Source organism: Indicator indicator, chromosome 5 (genome assembly GCF_027791375.1).
Source record: "Indicator indicator isolate 239-I01 chromosome 5, UM_Iind_1.1, whole genome shotgun sequence".
NCBI classification, from domain to species: Eukaryota; Metazoa; Chordata; class Aves; order Piciformes; family Indicatoridae; genus Indicator; species Indicator indicator.
Genome location: NC_072014.1, coordinates 17,926,621 through 17,952,579, shown reverse-complemented (window position 1 = coordinate 17,952,579; position 25,959 = coordinate 17,926,621). Strand labels below are relative to the sequence as shown.

At 34.4% G+C, this 25,959-nt stretch overlaps 1 protein-coding gene across 1 annotated transcript in view; it reads right to left on the bottom strand.

Moving 5' to 3' along the window:
- CCDC141 (coiled-coil domain containing 141) overlaps window positions 1-25,959 on the bottom strand; it is a 61,339-nt gene that overhangs the window by 22,033 nt on the left and 13,347 nt on the right. Inside the window, exons 4-19 of the mRNA XM_054381286.1 lie at window positions 25,419-25,527; window positions 25,022-25,275; window positions 23,279-23,398; window positions 20,366-20,560; window positions 17,277-17,449; window positions 15,478-15,619; window positions 13,477-13,596; window positions 11,521-11,712; window positions 10,271-10,447; window positions 8,601-8,780; window positions 7,784-7,909; window positions 7,006-7,194; window positions 6,411-6,590; window positions 5,188-5,337; window positions 1,620-1,760; window positions 354-548 (exon numbers count right to left, since the gene is read on the bottom strand). Of these exons, the coding sequence (XP_054237261.1) occupies window positions 354-548; window positions 1,620-1,760; window positions 5,188-5,337; window positions 6,411-6,590; window positions 7,006-7,194; window positions 7,784-7,909; window positions 8,601-8,780; window positions 10,271-10,447; window positions 11,521-11,712; window positions 13,477-13,596; window positions 15,478-15,619; window positions 17,277-17,449; window positions 20,366-20,560; window positions 23,279-23,398; window positions 25,022-25,275; window positions 25,419-25,527 (2,643 nt within the window). The remainder of the gene's footprint in view (window positions 1-353; window positions 549-1,619; window positions 1,761-5,187; window positions 5,338-6,410; window positions 6,591-7,005; window positions 7,195-7,783; window positions 7,910-8,600; window positions 8,781-10,270; window positions 10,448-11,520; window positions 11,713-13,476; window positions 13,597-15,477; window positions 15,620-17,276; window positions 17,450-20,365; window positions 20,561-23,278; window positions 23,399-25,021; window positions 25,276-25,418; window positions 25,528-25,959) is intronic.

The window sequence follows — 25,959 nt, the reverse complement described above, 5'->3', positions numbered from 1 at the left end:
GGCTCTTGTGGTTTGACAGCTATCAAAGAGGGCTTCATGGCACTTTCTGTGTTGTCTCAGAATATACTGAGACAAGGATGATCTCAGGTATGCTGAATCACTATGAAAGTTGTACAGAGTTATAGACCCTTGTGATATATGCATAGCAGTACATGGTCACATTGCGTGGGGTTTTCGTTCTCCTTTTTCAACAAAGTTGCAGAGAAAAAGACAGAAGCAAACACTGATATTTACCAACCTACTACTTTCAGAAACCACAGATTTTGCCTGAAGTAGTTGAAAGCATTTTTATCTATCCCAGTCCTGGATCTAAATTATCACATCCACAGTGGGGATCTCAGGTTTACTTGTACCTCTTCCATCATCTGTTGTAGATGCTCCATCAGATCCAGATTTTTCTTGTAATCTTCCACAACTCTGCTAAAGTCATTCACCTGTTTTTGTAAGTCACTGATTGACACCAAGAGGACTCTAGACTTAACATTAAGTTCATTTTCTACACAGCCAATGACTTTCTTCTCTAAATTATCCAGCTTCTTTTTAAGAACCTGTTCAAAAGATGTAGCGATGTTAAACACATCAAAATCAAAATATTTCTATTTTTAGAAATAAAAATGAAAAAACATGGAAAAATCCACACAAACTTATTTCTTGTCCTGTGTTTGAACAATTACAAGTAATTTTACAAAAAAAATCAAGGGAACTGGGGAGCTTCTACAATGCTGATTAAAATCAATGTAAAAGATATTTATTAAAGGTAGAATTGAGTTACTTTTTTCGGAGGAACAGGGAAGTTCACAATATATTTTGAATCTCACAGTCACAGAATGGTAGGGATTGGAAGGGACCTGTGGAGATCATCTGGTCTAATACCCCTGCTAAAGCAGGTTTGCCTAGATCGTGTTGCACAGGACCGTGCCCAGGAGGCTTTTGAAAGTCTCCAAAGAAGGAGACTCCATGACCTCTCTGGCAGCTTGTTCCAGTGCTCCGTTACTCTCAAATTACAGAGGTTTTATCTTATATTCAGATGGCACCTCCTGTATTCTAGTTTGTGCCCTTTGCTCCTTGGCCTATCACTGTGCACCACTGAAGAGAGTTCATCCCTATCCTCTTGACATCTACCCTTCAGATATATAGAAGTATTGAGAAGATCCCTTCAGTCTTCCCCAGGTTAAAGAGTCCTGGTCTCTCCTGATAAGACAGATGCTCCTCATCATCTTTGTAGCCCTCTGTCAGACTCTTTCCAGTAGTTTCCTGTCACTCCTGAACTGAGGAAGCCAGGACTGAACACAGTACTCCACATGTGGACTAACTAGGGCAGAGTAGAGAGAGAGGAGATGCTCCCTCAACCTGCTGGCCACACATTTCTTAAAGCACATTAGGCTACCATTGGCCTTCTTGGCCACAGGACCACATTATTGGCTTGTGGTTAACTCATCATCCACCAGGACTCCCAGGTCCTTCTTTACAGAGCTTCATTTCAGCAGATCAATCTCTAACCTGAACTGGTACAGGGTTTTTTTCTTCCACAGGTGTAGGACTCTACACTTGCCCTCAAGCACAGGCCACAGCAATTCAACCAGTAAAGCCTTCACTAAAAGTACAATTTCTAGTATTACCTGCATTTTCTCTGCATATGTATCAACTTGCTGAATCTGTATTTTAAGTACTTTCACATTTCGAGCTTTTTCAGTTCTCTTAATATAGTTAAACTTCAGATTGTTGAATTTCTTTTTGAGATCCTTAAATGTTTCTCCAAGCTGAAAAAGAGTAGGCATATTTGTTAGTAAAAAAGAAACCAGCACATTTCAATTTAGTTTCTTTCAAGAGTTGTTTAAAAGACCACAATCTAAACACTGAACATTTAATACAGAAATTAATAATACTATGCCATCCTATCAAGCACCTTTTTTTCCTCAGAATATCTTTCCAGTAATGGAAACTCATAATCTTGCTAGATCAACATTTTTGCATTCTGGATGCTGAGAATTGTTTCCAGAATGGCTGAAGTTAAAGAAAGGACTGAGGTAAAGGATGAGATCCCTGCTCAGACAATTTTTGTACGTCCCAGAGCTTCCATTGCTTTTAACTAGAGACTTATGTCCTCTAGTTATGCACATTTAGTGGAAATAGGTAGCCATGCAAATGTATACATACATTTAATTTCCAGAAAAGCACAGTATTACTGGGCTTGGGCAAGTAAATATTTATTTATTCATAGTACTTTTCTCCTAGCATAAAACATTTAGTTTATATCAAATTGTTAGGTTTTGTTTGAGTTTCTTCCTCTCCCTTCTACTTCTAAAAAGAGGTTACAGAGAGAATTAATTTTATACACTATGTTAGTCCAAACATCTTAGTATAATTACTCACAGCATACAAAGATGAATCTAGCTCTCTGCAGGATTAAGATTTATACTATATGAGCACCAACCTTTCAAATAATAATTCCATGTATACGGTAGCAGAGAGATTCTACCTAACAGGTACTCAAAGCAAGCTTTTCCTAACTACAGCTAAATAGGTTTGGTACCATGTGAAAGTATTACTACCATATAGCACAGAGTTGGTGCAGAAAGCTCAATTTTAGGGAAAATTATTCTTACAGTAAAATAAATTAAGATGAACTTACATCTGATTACAAAGAATCCATGCCTTTCAAGACTTTTCATATGGACTTATAGGATCAGAGATGTATACTTATAAATTAAGTTATATTAGATTTGCTGCAAAACTCTCTTGTTAGTAAGATGTAATGTAGCTATGTTTTATTTAATCTGTGAAATATTGTAAAAAATCAGAATGTTAGGGATGACACTGACGAAGCTCAAGGAAGTTAGCTTCATTTACACACCTGAGGATGAGATGCATTGCCAGTTTACCCGAAGTGAGTTTAACATATATTAAAAAGAAGTCTTACACAATCAGCATAAATTTTAAAATAATGTATACCTACCAATGGAACTAACTATAATATAGGGTTGTCATTGTTTTTATTTTCTTTAATGCCATTTACCTGTTTGCTTTAGTGTCCTCTTACAAGTGTGCTCATTCTTTGTATTGACAATGTTATGTAAATAAGCATATCAGTTAAATTGTCTCTAATGGACCATCAATTTTTTCAATATAATCTTTTTTCAACTTTTTTTTTCTCTGAAAGCTATGTAATCTGCAGTTTTATTTACAACTGCAAAGCATCTTTTAAATATTACAGTTCCTTTTGAATGCCTTTTAGGTACAGATAGAGAACCAGGCAAGTAAAAATTTGCTTAAAATACACTTCTGGTACCTTTTAAAAGGTACTATTTTAATTACATTGTAATTCTATGATCACATTTTCAAATTATTTATGACCAATTCATAAAATTTGAAAGAGAGAAATATAAAGAAAATTACTGATTTTTTTTTGTTTTCATAATTTCACATTCTTTGAAGAATAAATTATATAAATTTATTAGAATAAATTATGTAAAATTATGTTAACCTAAAAAAACCTGTCATAAAAGAAATGCAGCAGTTCTAATGCTTTAGAGCCTGTTCCTCCAGACATACAAATGAAACTTAATTAATTTCAACAAGTTCAAGTCACATCCAAGATTTGATATTTAGTTAATATATTCAAGGCTTTTTTAGTAATAAAAAGTGTTACAGAATTCTCCCTGCTCCCCTCCCCACCAAAGAACACAGGGAATAATAAATGCTCATTGTGCACCTACTGTTATTGGAACAGCTAGAAATCAATTATTACTAATATTATTATTATTAATACATACTAATGTTAATCCATATATATTTTTCATTTTCATTTCATCAAGTGAGATGTTGCCACATTACTCCAGTACTGAATAGGCAGATGATGTTCACTCAGTGTAATGGAAAGGAAGGGAATTCTATCACCGGCACTGTGATGTTCAATTACTTTAAGCTCTTTATCCCACATAAGTACACAGAATAATAAAATCTATATAAAAGCTCTCTGTTAATAAAACCACATCTGCAGAGCAATATTTTGTATTCAGAACACAAGAGCCTTATTTGCTAGATTAATTTTGATGAAAAGAAGCAACGAGCAAGAGTTTATTTTAGTTTGTTTCACTGGCTTATGCACATACACAGGCTAGTGATCATTTCTAATGCCAGAGGCTCTCCTCGTAGCAGTATGTGAAATAAGATCACCTTGTTTCAGATATGATGGCTCATGTGTCAAAGGTCTGCAGCTGCTGTCACTCTTCAGATTCAGCTCAGACTTGTATATCATCCCTTCAGAGTGCATATAAACAATTACTGTTATCATCAGCAATTGTACCAAAGATGATATATGGTTGCCAATTTTTAGAAATCTAAAAGTACCTTAATTGTCCACTATTTCCTGCAAAACTAAAAGCAAAATACCAAAGGAACTATGCATCCTAATATGCTGTAGTGACTTCAGCCTGTAAGTTTAATGGAACTTTGTAACTTATCCATTGTGTCACAGTCATTAACCAAGCAGCTGTTCCTAACTATAGCTGGCCTGTCACAAGTGGAGAATGATAGTGGAGGAGACATGGTTAGGTGCTGACTGCTCCAATTTATCACACAACTAAAAGCAAGTTATAAGGCTGCTTTTAAAAAAGTTTCTGTTAACAGTACAGTTCTAATAAAATGCTTTGCTTCCTCTATGAGCCAGTGTAGGAGGTACTTCAATGCTCTTAGCCACTTACTTTTCCCTTCCCATTGTTAAGAAAACTTTTAGTAGCACTACTAGTAAAAACAGATCCATGAAAGCAGGTTGCTGGAAATAGGTTTTTAAAGTGGCAAAAGATTAAAGAACAGCCACGAAGTGGAGGGGAAAGATAAGGTGCTGTTCAAGTCATTAATGACACTACTTTGATGATTCTGAGAAAATACAGTTGTTCTTTATCTAATTGTAGATTTATTTAGCGAAAGATAAAATCAGAAAAAGATAATTTTCAGTGTCCTGTTTTTCCACTACCTGAACTTCATTCTACAGGAAACATTACAGTGAAATCCTGCCAGGTAAGAATCCGATTTCTGTGCTTCATGGATGTACAGAAGTGCAATCTTAAGAACAAGGGTAGAGGCCAATATGAAGCCTCTAGGGAAACGTTGAACAGTTAACCTGTATTACAGAACACAACAGTCCTTTTAACAGTCATTTAATGTGTTGGCATTTACATAATTTACCTCATTTATCTCCTCTTGAGTGGTGCAGTGCTGAAAATGCAGTAACAGCTCTTCCTCATACTTACTGGCTTTGGAACTCCAGTTAATGCTATCACACTCCAATCTAGCAATTTCTCGCTTCAGATTCTTTACAGAAACATTCATGCAATTCTAAACAGGGATTAGACAAAGAAATTGAGGGAACTCAGGAAACTTATTGCCTTAGCCAATTTAAAATGAAAATAATTTTGAGGTAAAACATGCAGAGTCAGTCACAATGGGCTAGGGTAAACCATTAAACTTCCACTGTGACAAAGGGGAGTTCAACCAATTCAAACCACCACACAGCAGTTTCAATTACTAGAGGAGTAGTGTCCAGTCAAAATTACAACTCTCACAGAGTATCTTCTCTGAACACTAAGGAAATTACCTATTCTAAGTCCTTTACCACATGGAGATTAGCTCCTTTCTGCTGTTAATCAATTTATGGAGTCTGAGGAGCAGGCTGGACATGTGGCTGGCAGGTCATAAGGGAACATCTTGCTTTCTCCCTAGGAATTGGATAAAGGGCAATGACAATTCTGCCCTGAGGAAATAACTTATTTCTAAAATTTTAATTTTGCCATGCAAATTAGTCTTGAATCCACTAATAAGGTAACATTGTTATTATATTTCCTTTTTGTTCTTTTGTTATCCTTTCTTTATATGAGAGTAAATATGCAAAACAACCTTTACAAAGTAGCAAGAGTCTAACATATAGACATGGCATTTGAGAAAATCACTAACAGGGCCTTGAACTGCACAAATACTACAGAAAAGAAAGTCGTGCTTTTTCATTCCAAGCAATGATATTTTAAAATTAATTTATTCCTTATTTCAAATCTATTTCAAAGTTTTCCAGAGTAAAATCTGTTCATAGGCTATTAAAATGATAAAATGAGATTTCAAAGAAATATTTTTTCTCCTCACAAAAGCAATTCATAGTGTAACTACTGAAGTTTCCTCATTCCTGGACGTTTAATTTAATTTAGTGGCTGTATAACTGCCAATTCTAAAAGCAGAATACTAAAAATGATCAGCTGGTTTACATTTTCTCTTTTGCTTTCTTTTAAAAGGACCTTAAAGATCTGTATTTGTTTTTCTAAGAATATTAATACATTTTTGTAAGTCTATAAGACAGCTAGGTCAAATAGCCTTCTTTCATATTTTTCCTTGATTTCACACATTATTCTAATTCTACTTACAGGTTGCTGCACTGCAGACAAGATATCTACTCCCTGGGTAATAATCAGTTTATATAGCTGTCTGATATATGCATGTTTCTCCTGAGTATTCACAAGGTAGGCTTTAGCATGGTGCACATTTTTAGGGTTCTCACATACTTCAGGAATATCCAGTTCTCCTGAATTTGATAGACGTCCCAGCTGGAATATATTAAAATGAAAATCAGAGTGTGTTCAAAATTACGTGAAAAGAAGCTTCTTTCCTTATCCATAATGTGTTACTCTAAATTTTATTGACGTGGGTTTAACTAAGTAAATTTAGGTTCTGATCTGAATTTTATATTCTCCGTTTCATGCAATTTTAGATCCAAAATTTTAATTCTGATCACCAGGCAGGTTAATGTTCTTTGTTTGAGGGAGGGGAAAACAAAACAAAATAAAACAAATTAAAAAACCTAAAACTAAACCAACAAAACCCCAACCAAACAACAACAAAAAAAAAATAAAAAAAAACAAAACCCAAAAAGCTAAAAAAAAAAAAAGAACAAGGCATTAAAACCAAAAAGAGTCTAACTGTGACAGGAAGAAGGTATATATCTTAAAAGATTATACTCACTTCATTTTTAATGTGATGGAATTTGACTGTCTTGTTGAAAATCTCATTGTATTTTGTCATTTTGTCCTTTACAGTTTGATGGAAACGAATAAGCTCACTTACTCCCTCAGAATTCTCTTTCACAGGAAATCCTTTCTGGCTTGGTAGTTCTAATAACTTTATCAGGTACTCAAGCTCAGCATTCAGTTGCTGGCAAAAGAAAAAAAAAAAAGGTTTTTCAAATTACACAAACATATTTGAAAGGTTTCCTTTATATTTGATGAAATAGCAACCTAACCATGGTAAATTGCCTTGGGAAAAGTCAATGCCAGGCTCTTTAAAACACTCTCCACATACTTTACTTTTTGCTGGGCACGAATCTCAGCTGTCACCCAGAAACAGTCTTGGATCAAAACAAGTCCAACTGACTTCTAGGGAAATGGCAGACTGAACTGCTAACACTCAGAGATAGTAGTCAGAGGAGGTAGGAATCTCACTATGACATATGTCAGCTTCTGACCAGCTCTTAACTCAAATGCATGAAACTTGTACTTTCACCACCCCAATGCTTCTGTGTCATTTTACTGCACAGCTAACAGCACACAGGATGCTCTCTGGACAGTGAAAGTAAAACGCCTTCTCCCTTGCCATATATGCAGACATAACTTCTTCACTCTAGAGAAATATTGCAACATACAAAACACTGACTGCAACCCCAGACAGTATCTGGTGTCAATGAGAATTTCTACTGTACCAAAGCTTTTGATCCAACAAGAACTTCACTAGATTAGTTTCTCACCTGACACTGTGGTTTCATTTGGTTAAACTTTTCTTGTAGTTCCAAAACAACCAAAAGGTCAGTTTCAAGGTCAACTGTTGCTGTAAACTGGAGTGACTCTTGCATAATCTCTAATCCATAGGTAGTCTAAAAGATAATCAAACATTTCAGTGTTCTATCTCTAGTAAATAAATAAATAAATTTAAAACTCAAATCTAAATTTGTAATCACCCAAAACAGGCACTCAAATACTGCCAGCAAAACCTCAGTCTCAAATCCTCTGACTGATAAGGGTGATAGGATATCTTCAAGACAGCATGAAAAAACAACTCAGATACTGAGATCAGGAGACCCATGTGGACTGTGTATTTTCTTTGCCCTAGACCAACAGTAGCTGAACACCTCCAGTTCTGCTACTAGCCTAGTTAGTGTTGCAGTTAAGGAACACTACAGACTGTCCTGGTGTCAAGGAGGTTTCGATCACCTTTCCTTATGAACATAGTTGGACTTGAGTTTATTAGCTATTTTAGAACACAGTTTAGTTTAACTATGAAGCTGCAACAAAATGGTGCTTTCTTAAAACAAACAAAAAACCAACAAACACACAAATCTAAAAAAAACTGAAGCATTGCTGATATAGTATGTGGACTTCATTAAAAATTACAATTTGAAGCAGGAAATTAGACTTGTATGTGTTCGAAGAAAAGAGGAAAAAAAAGCCGACAAACATTTCATGTTTTCTGAATGGCAGAATAGACTATAGAGAACTATCTTAATAACCATCAGTCTTTCTTAAATGATACTTACAATATATCTGAGAGATTTAGTTACAACTTACCATTTTTAGTTGTTCTTTAAATATCTGGCTCTGCTGCTCGGCAGGTTTTACTTGAGTAATTTTAAAATTCCAGATTGCCCAAAGCTCAGTCAGCTCTTTCTTTTCTTTACTCAGATTAACAACGGTATCTTCTGCTAATTGTACAGATTTTTCCACGTTTGATATTAAACTCTCATTTACCTGGCAAATAAAGAGACACATTTTTATAAAATACAATTAAAACCTAATAACATTAAAGCTGCAACAAAGTTTAATAAAAAAAATATTTTAGCATAACTTCCTTAAAAATGTCTGGTTTTCTGAGTGACTTTGAATACACTGGTCCTTTAGAAATAGACACAGATCAAAAGACTTTGTAAACTGAGGACGTTGCTAACATTAAAGTTTAAGACCTAGAACAGGCCATCAATGACGGAGTTGTTGCCACCTGAGGGCTACTTAATGTTAAAAGAAAATAATTTCTGAATAGACAGAAACTACTCCAAAAGGTCTTTTAGAGAATTGCAACTGAAAACAAGTGGATGGGGAACACTTCTGTGCTGATAACCAAAGCAGCACTGAAATATGGGATGAATAAATGTTTATTTATAGGATGGGAGTGTTAGCATTTAAACATTTGGTGTTTCTTCCTCCTTTTAACAGAGTCTATGTCAGAAATCCCAGGAACTGTGATAAATTTGTTTCTGCTTTTCCCATTTCAGATTTTTTTTTCGTGTGTTTGAAAATTACTTTTATGATCTGTATCCACAAGACACTTAAAAGCCACAACGGAGAATATAATGGGAACAGAGTAGTAGGAATATGGTGGCAACATACTTCCAGGTATTTAGAGAGAAAATATTGGAATACATGCTAAGATTTTAAATCACTGCTGTGCAACCTCATATTCACACATATTCAGCTTGTCTTTGCACCATCTCATCTGTGCCTGGCTGCATCCAGCTGTGACAGCAAACACTTCAGCCCACACTGTCTGCTAAGCACTTTCCCTCCTGAAGTAGGTTTTTCTAGCTCATTTTGCATGCTGCTGTATGTTCTTAACACCAACTCTTCCTTCTCACCCTAATGTAACTGCTGCCTTTTCTATCTGATAAAAACAAAATGAACAGCTGGGTATCCAGGCTGTGTACATTAATTAGGGTCATTTTAGGAATGGTGGCTTAGGGAATGACTGCACATCTCAAATGGTTATCTCATGAAGGGCTGCTGTAAAATTCGATAGGGACGCCTGAACAGTGTAGCTGAACCCAAGACAGAATGTCAAGACACCAGGAAATATTATCTGTAAGGAAGTAACTCTAGCACTAACTTCTTTAGAAGAACTTCATACACTCAATTAGTAAAGACTGCCTCTTTGTGGAAGCAAAATAATACTGTACTTGTTTATATGCTGATTTCCACCTTCAATAAATAAGGTATGTGCACATATTATATTTGTATGCATGTATTGGATCATGTATTCAGAATTATTCCATTATTAATCACAACACTTTTTATATTGTTTATATTGCCATTAGTACTTAAATAATATTTCAGCACTTTAAAAATGCACAGCATCATTACTCCCTTTAAAAGTAGGTACTAGAGAAATTACAATCCATCAGACACAGAACTAGGATTAGGCCTGACCACAGAATAATATTCAATACAATTTATCAGATTATACTCACCATGTTTACTAAATCGAGAAAATTGCAACCCATATTTTGGGTGTAAAAAATCTTCCTTATAGCCCTTTGCCACTGACTATTAGCTGGCTCCATAGCAATTTTATTTTCAGCCTCCCTGTTTGTTTGTAGTGGGTCTGATTTATAGAATTCCTTCAGATTTTGAATATCATTATTCACCTGCAGATAGACATAAGTATCAAAAACAAATAAGAAAATTATCTGCTATAATCAGAGGATAAACAGACATGATAAAATTGAATAGCAGCCTCTGAATTCTATCCAGACTTTAAGATCTGTCATTTTTCCTAAAATCTATATAAATAATAAATAATTTTTAAAATTTGAAATAGCTTGTAAATCAGCCAGTGGCAAGCAAATAGATGCCAAAAATCTGTTACATTTCTGTCATGTATCATTACAATATTATATTATATTATATGCTTGTGTGTATATATATTATTTGCTTGTGTTTCAATGTAAAGGTTTTAACAGATCCGTTTAATATTAAGTAACTGAAGTTACAATAATTGGATGTAGATGTAATCCAAATTTTTGGCAGTTTATCTTCAAATGAATAAATACTATGGCTGATTTTATCTGATCGGTTCCATTCTGGTCTCAATTTCTTTCTAGATATAAAAAACCTAACAGTGTTGTAGAATCTTAAAACAAGTACTACCCAAAAATTAACTGCCTTTGGCATCATTAGCACAGCTACCAAAATTATGTTAGTATTGAACTGCTAATGATTTCAGGCAGAGCTGCTTTGTACTTAATCTTTAAACTCCATTAGATGAATTAGCACCATCAGTGGAAGTAATGTAAAACGATGATAAATATCTGTCTCAACATCTTATAATATGATAAATATCTATATCCACATCTTATGTGAATTTTTGTTTTTTAATTATATGAAGCAAAATTAATACAATTGGCCAGAGTTCATACACAAGTATTTTTACTATGTATACAAAAGCACAAGTGCACAAGAGAAAGTAAAAATTAAATTGTAATATTTCCTACAATACTGATTTGAATAAGTAGAAAACGTGTACATAGACTAATCATTATGTTGATGCAAGTTCAATGACCAGAGCTGCTTGCCCTGATGGAAAAAAATCTCCTTTAAAGTAGAAAGGAACTTACAAGGAGTTGCAGTGCTTCCAAGTACAGCACCTACAGGATAAATGTACATTTTTCACTTGAAAGATTTTCACGGTCTACTCAGAGAATAAATAAGTAATATGTACCTCCACAGCTGACTTTAAAAAGGCCACATAAGTTTCAAGAATTTCTAGTCTTGAACAAATTGTTTTTTCAATTTTTTTCAGTTCTTCATTTAGGAAGTCAATTCTGCTAGAAAAAGGTGCCACCTGCTCAGGTTCAAATTCTTCAATATCTCTGATGATTCTTTCAGCTGCTTCCAGTTCACGTGAAATTTCCTTTGAGGGCACAAGCACAGAACAATATGTATAATGACTGAAAAGGATATCACATTGTTAATTTTCAATGGTATTGCTTTCTTATGCATACTTCAATTACTTATTTAAAGGGGAGTTCATAACGGACATTTTACAGTGAAAATAACAATTTAGTTCCTAAAAATCTATGAACATAAATATTACAATATTTATTTTGACTGGGGGGGTAGGGGCAGGAAGTAGGAATCTCAGTATTCAGATTAGGTAAATCACAGTGTAAGAATGCAAACAGAAGTATTCCACATGGGAACACTGATAGCCAGAACTGATACAATGCCTTTAATAAACAGTATAGCCCAATTTTATGAACTAACACTCTTGAATCTAAATCCTTCTTAACTGCTTGCCTGATATGCAAATTCCATAGAAGAATTCAGTGTCCACTCTAGAATGAGACTCCAGAAGCATCTCACAAGCCTACTGCTTTAACTGGTTTAAGATCTGTCATTGTAGCACTGATGTTACGAATCTTGGTTCCACCCACGTCTTCATTCTGAATCAATAATTGTTTTCTAGCTCCAGACTAGTTGCCGCCCATCAAGCTAGACTGCCCTGCATTCCAATCCAAACTACTGGCTTTGCACACAGCAAATCTGCAGCAATCAGGTAAAGATCAATGGGTTGTATTTGTTACTTCATCAGCTGCTCAGATCCAGAAAAAAGTCACAGGATGTTGTGTGAGTGAGAGCTGAGTTGCTAACACTTTCCATGATTCACTGGTATTCTTGTTTTCAGATTCACTGCCTTAACTCACAGCTTCAGGTGTCTATGTCTAAGCACTCACCTACTTTTATATATTTCACTCAGTAACAGTGTACCTACCCCTGGTATTCAGCCAAGAGAGCAAACTAGCATACCACACAAATAAGATGCTATTGCCAGAGTAGACTGTACACTACAACAAATAAAGGTCATACCCTGACATGCCAGCATCTGGCAGAAAAGACACTAAAAATTATTATACAGTAGAACAAAAAGGGAACCCTGCTCTTGAGCTTTGCATGATCTATGTGCTCTTCAGAATTTCTTTAAAGTGAATTTTATGTCTGCAGACACTACACAGAAACACTACTGGATTTCTTTTTCTTCAGCTTAGCCATGAAATATGCACCTGCATCAAGACCAAAGAGAGGATTCAACTGATTTTAAGCCACTTTCAGATACTCCAGGACTATCACAAGGGTTGGAAAGGCCCTGTATGTGACTTTCAAAAACCCTCATGGGTGTTACAGAGCTAAGTGCTGGCAGTGCTTTCAATACCATGGCTGCATTCCCTACATGACTAATGCATATCTGATGGCAACTTTACAACTCTCTTAAAGGTTTCTCCACCTGGAAACTACCTTTTTTTTTTTTTCTTCCCCTGATTCATCACTTTTATTCAGCATAATAAACAAGAAGAGTTTTCCATGGCTCTGTGTAAGGCAGCGAGTTGGTACCTTAGGGGTAGCAACCCATATTTGAAGAGTCTTCCTATCAAGGGTTGATACTGAAGTATTGAGGTAGCAACAAACAGCACAATGAGATTGACAGGAGATTGATATCAGGAGGGCTGACATATCGTTATCTGTGATTTTGTTAATTAACTACAGTTTTAAAGTATGCTATAAGCATATTTTCTTTTCAAAAATACATAAGAACTCTCAGTTTGTCACCTTATTTAGAATTACATACAACATGCATTTGTTTCTAAAAGTACTTAACATTACTAAAACTTTTTTTTACCTTTGTTTCTTTAGCCAGTTCAAGGTGTTTGTTCAAAACTCTTTCTGACTCAGACAAATATGAACCAATCTCCATACCAACTACAAGCATCGGTGTGACTTTTTTAATCAACTGTGATACCTTTAATTGAAAGCATCATTTATACAATTAGTTTATACAAGTAGTCAGTATTGAAACAGTATAAAACATCACTTTACACAGAAAAAGTAATGCTTGTCTTTTGGTGTTTATATTATGTACTTTGTATAATCAGAGAAATTCAGGAATGGAAATATAAAGAGTAATATACTATTTCTCTTGAGAAAATTCTAACATATATGGTGTCTAAGAAAATGCTAGACCAAGTCAGAATTTGAGGGGGGGAAAAAAAACCCAAACAAAAAAAAAAAAAAAAAACCAAAACCCAACAGTTTACTCTTGTTTTGTTGTCAGTGCTTTCCTTTGGGTTTGATTTTGGTTGGTTGGTTGATTTTTTGGGGTTTTTTTTGTTTGTTTGTTGGGTTTGGGGTTTTCTTGGTTTTGTTTGGATTTTGGTTTTGTTTTTTTATTTGCATTTTTGGTTGTTTAGTTTCATTTTTTGTGGGGGTAGGGGAGTCCCAAAAAGTACATTTAAGGTTTCTCTATCAAGACAAGAATCTTATTTCTGTGCAGATACATACACAATTCCATTTCATTGTCACTGTAAGGTGTTATACATACATGATGATAAAGCACATTATGAAAGGCAAAGGCAGAAGATACCAGATATAGCATACATAGTTATTATTAGACATGTGAATTCACATTTGCTATATATTTTAAGAAGTGGCTGTTGATTGAGCTTCAAACCTTATTAAGCAAAGCTCAGAGACGGTTGAATCTAGCACCAGATTGTTAAGGATGCTTTGCATTAATAAAATCTTGGAATGAAAAGTATTTTACTTGGTAGGAATATAACAGTAAGCACCGTTTACTGCAACGAAAGGTAACATATGTAACTGAAATCTTAAAACTGTTCTCTAATGTAAACTGGAACAATGTGATTAGAGCAAACTGCAGAATGAAATAATGTGTCAAAGTTGAGTAAAACTACCTTCAAAAAATGAAGTTTTAGCTTAAGATTGACAATATGTTGATGACATCATTCCTACCCAATCAACAGCATCTGTAATGATTTCTTTTTTCCAGCTAAACTCAAGAATATTTTCACTGTGTTTCGATATCAGGAGGACTTTTCTGCATAAACTGTATGCAAAGGGACCCATTTATGGCAACTTCACTTCTGATTTGATTCAGAAGTGTCCATTATAAACATCATGCCAGTATTATAAAAAAATCAGACTGTAGACTTCATTTTTTGGTATATGCATGGAGATTTCCTTCATATTAACCTTGTTAAATTATATTTTAAAATTTAAATTTACACATGGAACCTCATTTAGGAGCCATATGTTTATTCTCTCTCTGACAAGTCATTACTTGTACTACAGATCATTCAGCAGCTTCAAGAAGGCTGTGATGCCACTGCTGTATCAACACCTTAATGAATAAAGGGGATTTTTATAGTGAACATGGATCTATTCTCTTCAGTCTTACTGAAAATTTGCTGTGGTTCACAGTTGCCATACTTATTAATGCTCAGTTTTGTCATACTTCTATTTTTATCTTCAGCCAAATGAAAAAGACAGAAACAGTACAGTATAGGAAACCTGCATGCAGGTCACAGTCTTGATTGCTCAATTCTTTTCCAAAATAACAAATTATAATAGCTCATTATCTGAGCATATCCATTTTTTTTACTGGTAAAATGCTCTCATGAAACAGCTGCATTTTTCAGAACAGCTTTAGGTTCATTTGTACTCATAACAGCATTCAGCATTCTAACCACAACTGAGTGCTCTCTAACAAACCAATATGTTATTTGCAGTTATCTGAGTCAGCTTTAATATCCACATAGCTAAATTATGGAAGCGCAATGAACTGTTTATTAGTGCATTAAGTAGAAGATGTGTTATGATGTACCTTATTTAGATGATCTTCAAGTGAGGCAGTCCATTGCTGTTTCTTCAAAATAAGTTCTTTATAATCTGGACACTGTCTGGGTAACTGATTTACTTTTTTTTTAATATATTCCATCATTTTCTGAATTCCTGTCACCCAAGTGCTAAAATGGCAAAGTAGAACTGTTATTTCATGTTTTTTCCTCAACAAGAAGAATGATAATTATTAAAAAAAAAACAAAACAAAAAAAAAAAAAACTTTCTTCTGTAACTTATTTATTTTTCTTTCAAGTGTCACAGTTTAAAATTATCAGGAGAAATATTAGAATATGTCCAAAGAAAGCAGATAATGAGTAGGACACACAAATGACATTTCCAAGATAAATAATTTATCGCCCATGCATAAATTAGACTTACATGCCAGATATTCTGAACCACTGAAAAATGCCTCATTTCACAAATAATTCTGATTTTAGTTATGTGTCTAAAGTCTAAAAATGGAAGAGTTTTAAAAGAGTAAAAATTGTAAAAATAATTTTCTATCAGGACTTTCAAATATTTTAGTGTCTTTACAGTAACTGAAAAGAGAAATCCATACACATTCTAAGTTGACTTTTTTTGGAAGCTGTTTCTTTAACAGAAGAGTCAACAACACTTTTACAAAAAAAAAAAGGCTTTTTTCATAGCTTCAAACATTAACATCAGAGAAGAAATTCAGCATCTGGATACTTGAGGCAGTCCTCTTGAAATTGCATAGAAGTTACCACATACAATTAAGACCCAAGTTTTGATATTAAAAAGAAAGAAACGCACATATCAATTGACTCACTACTGAAATGTACTCATCATTTTTGTAAGACAAATATGTTCAAAATGAGTTTTTCATTACTTCAGTTTCATCTTATGTTAATGCAGGTAATTACTCAAGGTTTCTTCCTTTGCCCTTTAAAATAAAAGACAATTTTCCCCTCACTTCAGATCAGATTCAGAGTCAAATTGTGCAACCTCAAAGAAAACCTTTATCTACACTACTAACATGAATTATGGTATCAATATACCATTCTTTATTAATCAGATCCAAGAACTGGTCACAAAGAAAAAGCAAAATCTAAGTCCCTTTGAGGAAGTAGGTGGTTCCAAATTTTTTAAATTACTTTCTCAAAAATGTCGTCTTAATTTTTCCTTCATCCTTAAGTTCTACAAAAAATCATTCCTCTGTTTCAGAATTCCTTAAAATGAGGTATGTTTTAAAACTATCACTAGCACCATTCTAAAAAAAGCAGCAAGAGTACAAGATTTATAGCTTTTGAAAATGATCATTTAGATCTCACTAAAATCTTTGAAAGTATCATTAGTTTTTCAGGAATTAACACAGTAAAATACAGTTCTTAGAATCATATGCAAACTAATTGGCTGGCAAATAATGGTTCTCTTAAAGGCCAAAACTTCCTGATAATATAGTTTTTGTAGAAGTAATGTGCAATTTTTTTCTCCTCCTCTTCTTTTTCTAGATGGTTTTAATTTTAAAAATGAGAGCTCAAAAATCAGACTTATCAATATTTTAATTTTGAAATGCTCTAGCATTGCAAGGTAGAACTGCTTTCTGTCACTTTTCTATAATCTATTTTTCTTCCCATGTGAATTGTCTTGTATAAATACCAGCAGGTAAGTATGGTAGAAATCTTGAGTTTCATCTCCTTTAAATGAACATCTTAGTTAACTATACTGGCTCTAAATATAGTCTGATTCTAACCAGCCCAGCTATAAAGCAACAGGTAGATGTGGAGAAATTCAGAAAATATGCAGATAGGGATGAAATACCTGTGAGAATCTGATTTCTTAACTAAAGTTTGTCCCTTTTGCAAGGCGCTCATTGTGCAAACTTGGATTGCTTCCTGTATTTCCTTGTACTTCATTGTCAAGACAGGCAAATGTAAGCCTTCTGAATTAAAGATTTTAATGTAATTCTCAATGTCTTCAAGACCATCAAGTACCTGCAAATGAATAAATAAATAGGAGGTGAATATTTCTGTTTAAAATGTTCGTGCACATTCTTTTGTGTAAACAGATAATTAATATACATTTAATATTTGACATTTTTTTCAGGAATGAAAAATATTATTTAATTTAGGTCTTCATATTCATAGAATAGTTTGGGTTGGAAGGGATCTTAAAAATCATCTAATTCCAAGGCCCCTGCCATGGGCAGGGACAATCTCTATTAGCCCAAATTGCTCAAGGCCTCATCCACTTAAACACTTCCAGAGAGGGGGCACTCATGACCTCCCTGGGTGATCCATTTCAGTGTCTCACCACCCTTACTGTAAAGAATTTCTTCCTAATATCTAGTCTAAATATGCCCTCCTCAAGCTTCAATCCATTCCCTCTCATCTTCTCACTAGAAGCCCTTCTAAAACGTCCCTTCTTGGCTTTCTTGTAGGTCCCCTTCAGGTACTGGAAGGCGCTTGTGAGGTCTCCCTGGAGCTTTCTTTTCTCCAATTCTCACAGCCTGTCCCCAGAGGGGACATGCTCCAGCCCTCTGATTATCTTTGTAGATTTTTCTTTTCTTTTTTTGACTTTGCAGGTCCCAGAAGAAATCAGGCACAAATATAAAATCAGTATAAATATGGGTGTGCAAAATCATGATTTCTCTTTTAATTTAAAGGTGTTCTATTTTTTCAGGAATAATCATGTCTATTAGCTATACTAAAGCAGAACCAAAATAACAAGAGTAATATGGCACACTAGCACTCAAGGTTTTATTGAAGTGCATTTGTAACAAAATCCTTCTTCTTTTTAATGTTTTGAATATATCAAATGTGTTGCCAAAAAGTAAACTAAATAAGTTTTTATTAAATAGGTAGGCTTTGCTTTTGCACATATACAGCTTTGGGTTTGTTATGCCTATTCTCTGTTTTCCATATTTAATATGGAAGAGTCACAGGAAAGTTACAAAGTGTTTGAGAATGATTAAAAATTAACAAGCATTTCAGAAGGAGTTAACCACTCAGCCAGAGTGTTGTTGTAAGTATTACTAGTTGACATGTTTAATGAGGTAAGCAGCAAATATAAGAATGGGATTTGAGTATTGCAAAAAAGCAGTAAGAAATGTATCTATCCCTGCCATTGTTAATGTTTCAAAGATTGACATGACCAGGATGGAAACTGGACAAAAGATTTAGAGCAGAACCAGGAGGGAGAGAGAAAAAAAAAATTTAAAAAATCAGGTATGATCTGCAGATTGTGTTCCTTAACATATCTGTACTTTCAAGGAGACACATTTTATTGCCTTTTTTTGCCTGCCTTTTCAGTGCTGCTACTACTTCAATCAATTGAGGCTGCTACCACATGCAAAGAAATGTGTTTCCTGATGTTCAGATTAAGTTGCTAGTAGAACTCCTGGTTACAGCAAGATAGTATCTGGATTGACTTTCTTCCATAGCAGCTGCAGCAGTCGCTGGTAGTTCTGTACTCTTCCTATTCTGCTTACAGTATGGGGTTCTAAATCCAGACTTCCAAGAGCTCAACCAAATCAACTGTAAACAATCCACTTCTATCTCAGACTCTTCTCAAGATTTAGAATATGTATATATCTCTGCTCGTTGTTGGCTTTTTTTATAACATAAGCATATTATGGCATTGACAATAGAATATGAGGGAAAAAAAACTTCCCAAGTGTGGTACCAGTGCATAAATTGAATGATAAGGCTTTGAAAATCATTTAATCTATCAGCAGATAACTTATAAATGCTTTGAAACTTATATATTCCTGAGTTAAAGATGCCAGAGATCTACAATTAGTAATCTAAACACTTTACACTAATAAGAGGATGTTTTTGGTGTGTTTTTTTGTTTGTTTGTTTGTTTTTTCATTTCAGTGTGGAAGATTAGTAGGGAAAAATCAGTAGTTATGTTAGCAAAATATTACAAGCTGTAATTAAAATGAACATCAACATGCTGAAGATAACATGAACTTAATTCTTGAGAGTAAAAATAATACCTTTCTTTCCTGAGCCATTTTGGACATTTCCTGCTATTAAAAAATGCTTTGTAACAAATCCACTGTCTTTCAAAAAAGATCATTAGCCCATCTCAGATCCTCATTCAAAATGAAAAAAAAAATAAATTATGGACTTTGGAACTAAAGATATCTCTCACTTCAAGGGTCTATAAATAATTTCAACAAGTCTTGTTTACATATTGATCAAAAAAATATAAAAGGAACATTATACAGGTCAAAGACAATTGTGATACAGCCCCACCTGCTGCTCAAGGCAAAAAGAAGTGAGGAAAAAATCTTGAGGAGCTATTTTTTCAGCACATTTAATAGAACTGTTTAATAGAGGTATGACTATTACTGTTGTAACTATTCTTGGAAACAATTTGTTTCCAAAATTTCTATAAACAATCTACAAAAAATACACTTAAAAAGATGCAAAATAATTATTTGGTCATTGGATATTTTAAAATGCAAACTTTTTAAACTAGTCTTCTGACAAAAAGGTTTTGGAAAAAAATTTTGCATTGCTGTGTTGATATATGTAGTAACACATCTTACTTTTATAATACGGTAAGCCAAACATATAAATTGTTCCAATAACTCATTTCTTCACTGTCTAAAAGACATGTTCTATTACTAGCTGGAAAGAAAAATATTATACTGTTACAATTTCCTTGCCCATATAGGTATTTTTCTAGACTGTACAGTATATGACATGCCCAATAGAAGGAATTGTATATTGTCCCTGATTCTTCTCGTGTCTGATTATGTTAAAGGGTAATTATATTTGTAATTTTCCATTCCAAATTGTTTAGCAAACTGTTTGCATAATCTCACATATATCAGCCTTTAAGAGCACATGGACAGTTGTATTATCAGGTTATTATTACAGACTTGGCTTCTCACCAACCTTGCCAGCAGCACGAAAGAAGTCATTGGCCTCTTGTAGCAGGGCTTTCCTTTCTTCCATATGGGAGAACACTTCTTCTCTCAACAGGCAGATTTTCTGACTTGAAAGCTTTAGATGTTCTTTTTCTGTGTAGTCCTCTGAAAGCAAGATCTTAAGTGCCTCAGCTTCCAGTTGTTCCACAGTGGAACTCCATTCCTAACAGGAAAAGTTTCATACACATACAAAAGTAATACACCTTAATAATAACATCAACAGGAAAGTTTGTATCACATATATAAGCTCTGAAAGTTATCACATTTAAAATTCTACTTCTACTAGAAGGGATTTCTCAGCAAATTATAGTTTTAGTGACAGAATTCTACATTCTTTGACAATTTCACAGGCAGAAATAGCAGCTACTAGTGTGTTTGCTGACATAAATGGTCTGGGAAACATAAACAAAAGAAACTTCTACTGGGTAAGACCACACTCCCATGACAAACAGAAACCTAAGCCCAACAATTTAACCAAGAAAAAAAATAAAATATTGCCTAGATAATAGCTGCTTCCAATGACCTGCTCTGGCAATTAGCATGTGGTCTGCTGGAAAGGACGGGGGATGGATATCAGTGTGTTTAACAGTAAGGTGTTAGAATCAAAAGACAGAAAGAACAAAAAGTAATACAAAGCCTATCTCCTCCCAGAAAAGTGTTGAGACATGTTAAAAGATAATGGCAGGACAGAGAGGGACCTATCAAGAAAAACAAAAACAAACAAACAAACAAAACCCCAAACCCACACACGCCCACAAACCAACCAACCCCCCCAAAAAAACACAAAAAAACCACAAAAAAACAAAACCCAAAACAAAAAACAAACCAAACCAAAACCAAAAGAAACAGACAATGAAACAAACAAAAAAGAAAAAAAAAAACACAAAAAACAAAACCAATTAAAAAAAAAAGCCAAACCATTAACAACAACCAAAAAAAATAAAAAAAGGAGCATTCGTCCAAAGCAATGAGATGATATTATAGGAAAGAGAGAGAGATAAGCATCTTTTAAATAAACACATATTTGCATCTCATGCATGAAAAAGATGTTTAGGTAAAAATAAAATTGCCCATAAAGAAAAAATATTTTTCTTTGCATGCTTGGTCTAGTTATCAAAATACAGGAGTGTGTTAAAAAACTGTTATGCAGATGAAATGCAATACTTGTCAAAACCCCCAACAGAATTCTAGTCTTGGAAAAACTTGGAAGAAGAGACAGATAGCCTGGGTTTGCATCCATGCAGGGAAGGCAAAAGAGCATGACCATCTAAGGAAGGTCAAAGGGAGAAGAGAGTTCCAGACAGACATTTAGCCATGAAATAACTTTTCCATATATCTAAGCGTTACCTGTGAGATCTGGGGTGGGGGGAACAGGTAAATACCATATCCTTAATCCTTATGTTAATGTCAACAAATACAGAAATTAGTAGCATTGATAATGGTATTTAATCTGGTCATTAAAAACCATCCTGAAATGCCACTAGAGCATGTTATCACCTAGCATGGCTACTGCAGGCTGAATTAGCATGCAGATATATAAAAAAAGTCCTCTCCATCTTGCTACTAATCCTTATTAAAAGAAGGACTGCTTCCAGCATTCTTCACTCCTGAAAAGTGACAGAAACTGGACAAAATACAAACAATTTAAAACACTACTTTTCTTCATCTCTAATGTTATTTGGCCACAAAAGGCTGCTAGCAATTCTTTTTTTTTTACCATGCCAAGCACCTCTGATATACACAGAAATGTAACAGCAAGCAGTTGATCAATGCCAGATATTGCCATTGAAAAGTGATTTGCTATATCTGCTGCTTCTCTCAAATCTTGGGAATGGGGGAAACCATTTAATGTTTGGAGGGGTTAAAGTCTTTCTTTCTAATTATGAGTCCTTAAATGTTATCTTTGCTCTTGATTATTGTCCAGGACAGTGATGTTTTCAGTGGTTTCACTACTTCATAAGGTGGGGTTCAGGATAGGATGTCAGCTTCAAAATGTTATAAACCTTTTTCTTCTTTTTTTTTTTTTTTTTTTTTTTTTTTTTTTTTTTTGTCAGCTCAGTCACATAAATAAATGTGTTAATCCTGTAAAAACTGCTTAGGCTAGCCTCTGAACAATTTAAGCAAATAATTTATCCTGTTCCTATTAATGCAACAACACATGTAAGTAAATACATGTGTTTTCTTTCCACTACCTTACTCCCTGTGAGAACACTTACATGTGCTCTGCATATCTATTACACAGAAAATTTTTACCATACCCTTGCAGTATACATATGAAAGGATACTTGAAAAGATTAATTTACACCAGTTTAGATCCTAATACAAGAATCCCAAAGTAGTCTAAGACTAGTTTACCAATGTCAATCAAACAAATAGAAGTTAATTCTGATGATGCTGTACCCCAAAAAAATGCCCAGCAAATAGAAGGTGCGTATGTAGGAAATCAATGCCAACTAGAGCTGGCTGGCTTCATATCCTTTATGAACATTAACATTTGGTAATATTCCAATAAAATTGTTTTTCTTCAGTTTTGTTGGGGTGTCAGTTGTTTGATTGGGTTTGGGGTTTGGTTTGGTTTGATGTATAAATAACCAGTCTGGAAGTTGTTCACTACACTGAAAAATCAGATAAACAGCTTCAAGAATTAGTCTTCCTTTACCTTATCAAGAGCTTTTAAACTTTTAAATAAGAAAAACACTGCAAAACATGGAGGACTGCATTAAAAAAAATTAAAATAAAATAATTTTCTCACATAGAGAAATATAAGCCTCATGTACACATATGAAATATCTGCTCCTGTATCTGTTTATTAAACACCTAAATTCACATTTTTCTACTCATTTTTAAAGTTCCTTCAACAACCCATCACCATATTTCTTACTTTCATTTTGACATCCATTTCTTCAAGCTCTTGAAGTAACTTTTCATTTTCTGATAGAGACGAGCCTAAGTTTTGCTTGTAAAAATAATCTCTGATGTTTTTCTTGTACCAAGATGTTACCTAAATAAATAATACAAATAATTCAGTCAGTAAAAAATTTGAGAAGTGACTGTTCGCTTCTTAAAAGACATACTAGGCCATTTCATCTACAAAACAAGCCCTCATTTTCATTTCTTTAATTTTTAATTCCTAATGTTCACGCTTTTATTCAGATGTTTGCATTTGTATTATTTAAAGGTAATAAATACAGAAGGAAAAGACTGTGGTCAAAAAACCCCATATATTGGAAAGTACACAGCAAAATGAACAAAAACACATTCACCAAGTATCATCAAATTATAAATTAACACAGTCAAAGAAAAATCAGATTGTAGCACACAGAATAAATGCATGTTGTATACACAATATAGATACTGCACATTTTTCCTATGATATAAACTTAAAAATATCCCTCCACAAACAGTAAAAAGCTATAAATCTGAGTACTGTTGCCAGTGTACCCCTCCTCTGCCTCCCCCCAAAAAATATCTAAATGAGCTGATGACCCAGTATAATCTCTCATTTCAGCTCGAAAAGGAAAAAAAAACATTATGTGGAATAATCTTTAGTCTCTTAAAACAAAGGTAAACTACATCTTACTAGATTTACCCCAGCAAGTATGTGCAGCAAATATATGAGTGTATCTTCTAAATTGCACACAATGAATTGCATTTATTTCTGCTTGATTCACAATAGGTACCTCTCAATTTCTTTGTAAACAACACATAGCAAGAATTCCTAAGTGAAGCTTTGCATTTTAAAATAGTAGTCAGAATGAGTTATCAGGATCAAGGGGACTTCCTCTTATCTTTTCAACCTGGAAAATCACCACTATACTTAAAACATGTATCATACTTAGAATTATTTTGTACTGTAGGTACAGATATTAATAGCATACTACAGATTTTTTTTTCCTGTCCATTCTGAATGTTCCTTCATGTTCATATACTATGGGATAACTCTGTCATGATCAGGTAGTTGTAGTCACATCTAATACTATTTCCTGTAAAGAAAGGATCATTTTTTTCTAGATAAAATAGGGCACATTTCCAATACAGTGATTCAGACTGATACTTAAAGTTCAGTTGTAAATTGGTTAGAACACATTAGATGGAAACATTTCCTTTATGGTGTAGCTATGGAGTGATGCTGAAAAAAATAAAAAATGTTAACAATTTGACTTCAAGAATAAAATACTCCTCTGTGCTCAGACACATCAGCTGACTAACTCTGGTATATGTTCTGTGGAACTGACCAGTCCAGAAACAGCCTGCTTCAGTTTTAATTGATGTCAACCGTTACTGTTATCACTCTTGTGGCTAGAGGTTTGTTTGTGCTAGAAATTCCATTCGATGGGAATCTTTTATGGTTTGTAGCATCACATTTGGCAACTTAAAGGAAGGATCCATAGAATGGAAACAGTGCTTTTGAAGACATTGATGTTATATTAAAATAAATTATGGGGGTGTTAGAGTTAAAGTCAAATAATCAAAAGCTAGGATCTCAAACTGAAGTGGCCCAGGGATACTGGCCTAATAAAGGTATTTAAGCTCCACTTCTGCAATAATCTCTGCTATAATCCAGTTGCTAGATGGTTAGTGGGGTTTTTTTTACTGTGTTTTCACTTAATATTACATATCATACCTGGTTTTCTTGGTGGTGCCACAAATAAATTTGCAGAAGCTGCTCCAGCACTTGGCGCTGATGTTTAAGAAATCTGTCCAGTTGCCGTCTCCTGTCTTGTAACAATTCAAGGAGATTGTCGATCTTCATGCAGCTGCTGTGGGCTCCCTGGATTAGCTCTGGAATTACATTCGGCCCCTCATATTTGAATTCTTCTATGAATTCAGTTAGCTCTTGGCTTTTGTTTAGAAGTGCAAGTGACTTTTCCAAAAGCTCTGTAAGAACAAATACAACATTTTAATATTTGCCCTAGGATTTTATGTTTATTTGTTTTAAATACTCACAGAAAGAGTGGAATTATCCTTCAAGTAATCAGCACACAAAAGCACAACATCAAGAGTGGAATACTTGTCTGTACCTTTTGTATGATGGTCTTGTTGCAGAAGGAGTTCTCTCAAAGCGTCAATACTATCAAACGCTTGGACAGTTTTCAGGAAATCTTCAACTTGGTCAATTTTAACAGCAAACTGCAGAAGAAAAAAGGATGGGAAGAGGCATGGTATAATTTTCTTTTGCAAACCTTCGTAATAATCTCGGTATGCATTTGTTTAAACTAAGTGGCCCCACTAGCAGGGATGAGGGATGGGGCTACCCCCACCTAGTGGCACACAGAGCCAGCTGCATTGTATGCTCTACACCATGCTCACTGCACAACAGGAAAGGGGTTGGCCAGAGTTTATAGGACTTGCAATATATTCTGTAGTTTGTGAAGTTTCCTGTTCCAAGTTGCTGCTGTTTCTACACCATTTTCCGTGCTGGGGTTTGTTCTTTTTTGCTCCAATTTTGGTTTGTGCACGGCAGCAGCAGTTTTCTGTGGCATCTGCTGCGTACCCTGGAACCTTTCCTCCTGGTTGGTTTTTGTTTGTTTGTTTTCCCTTTGTGTAATCTGATATCCCTGC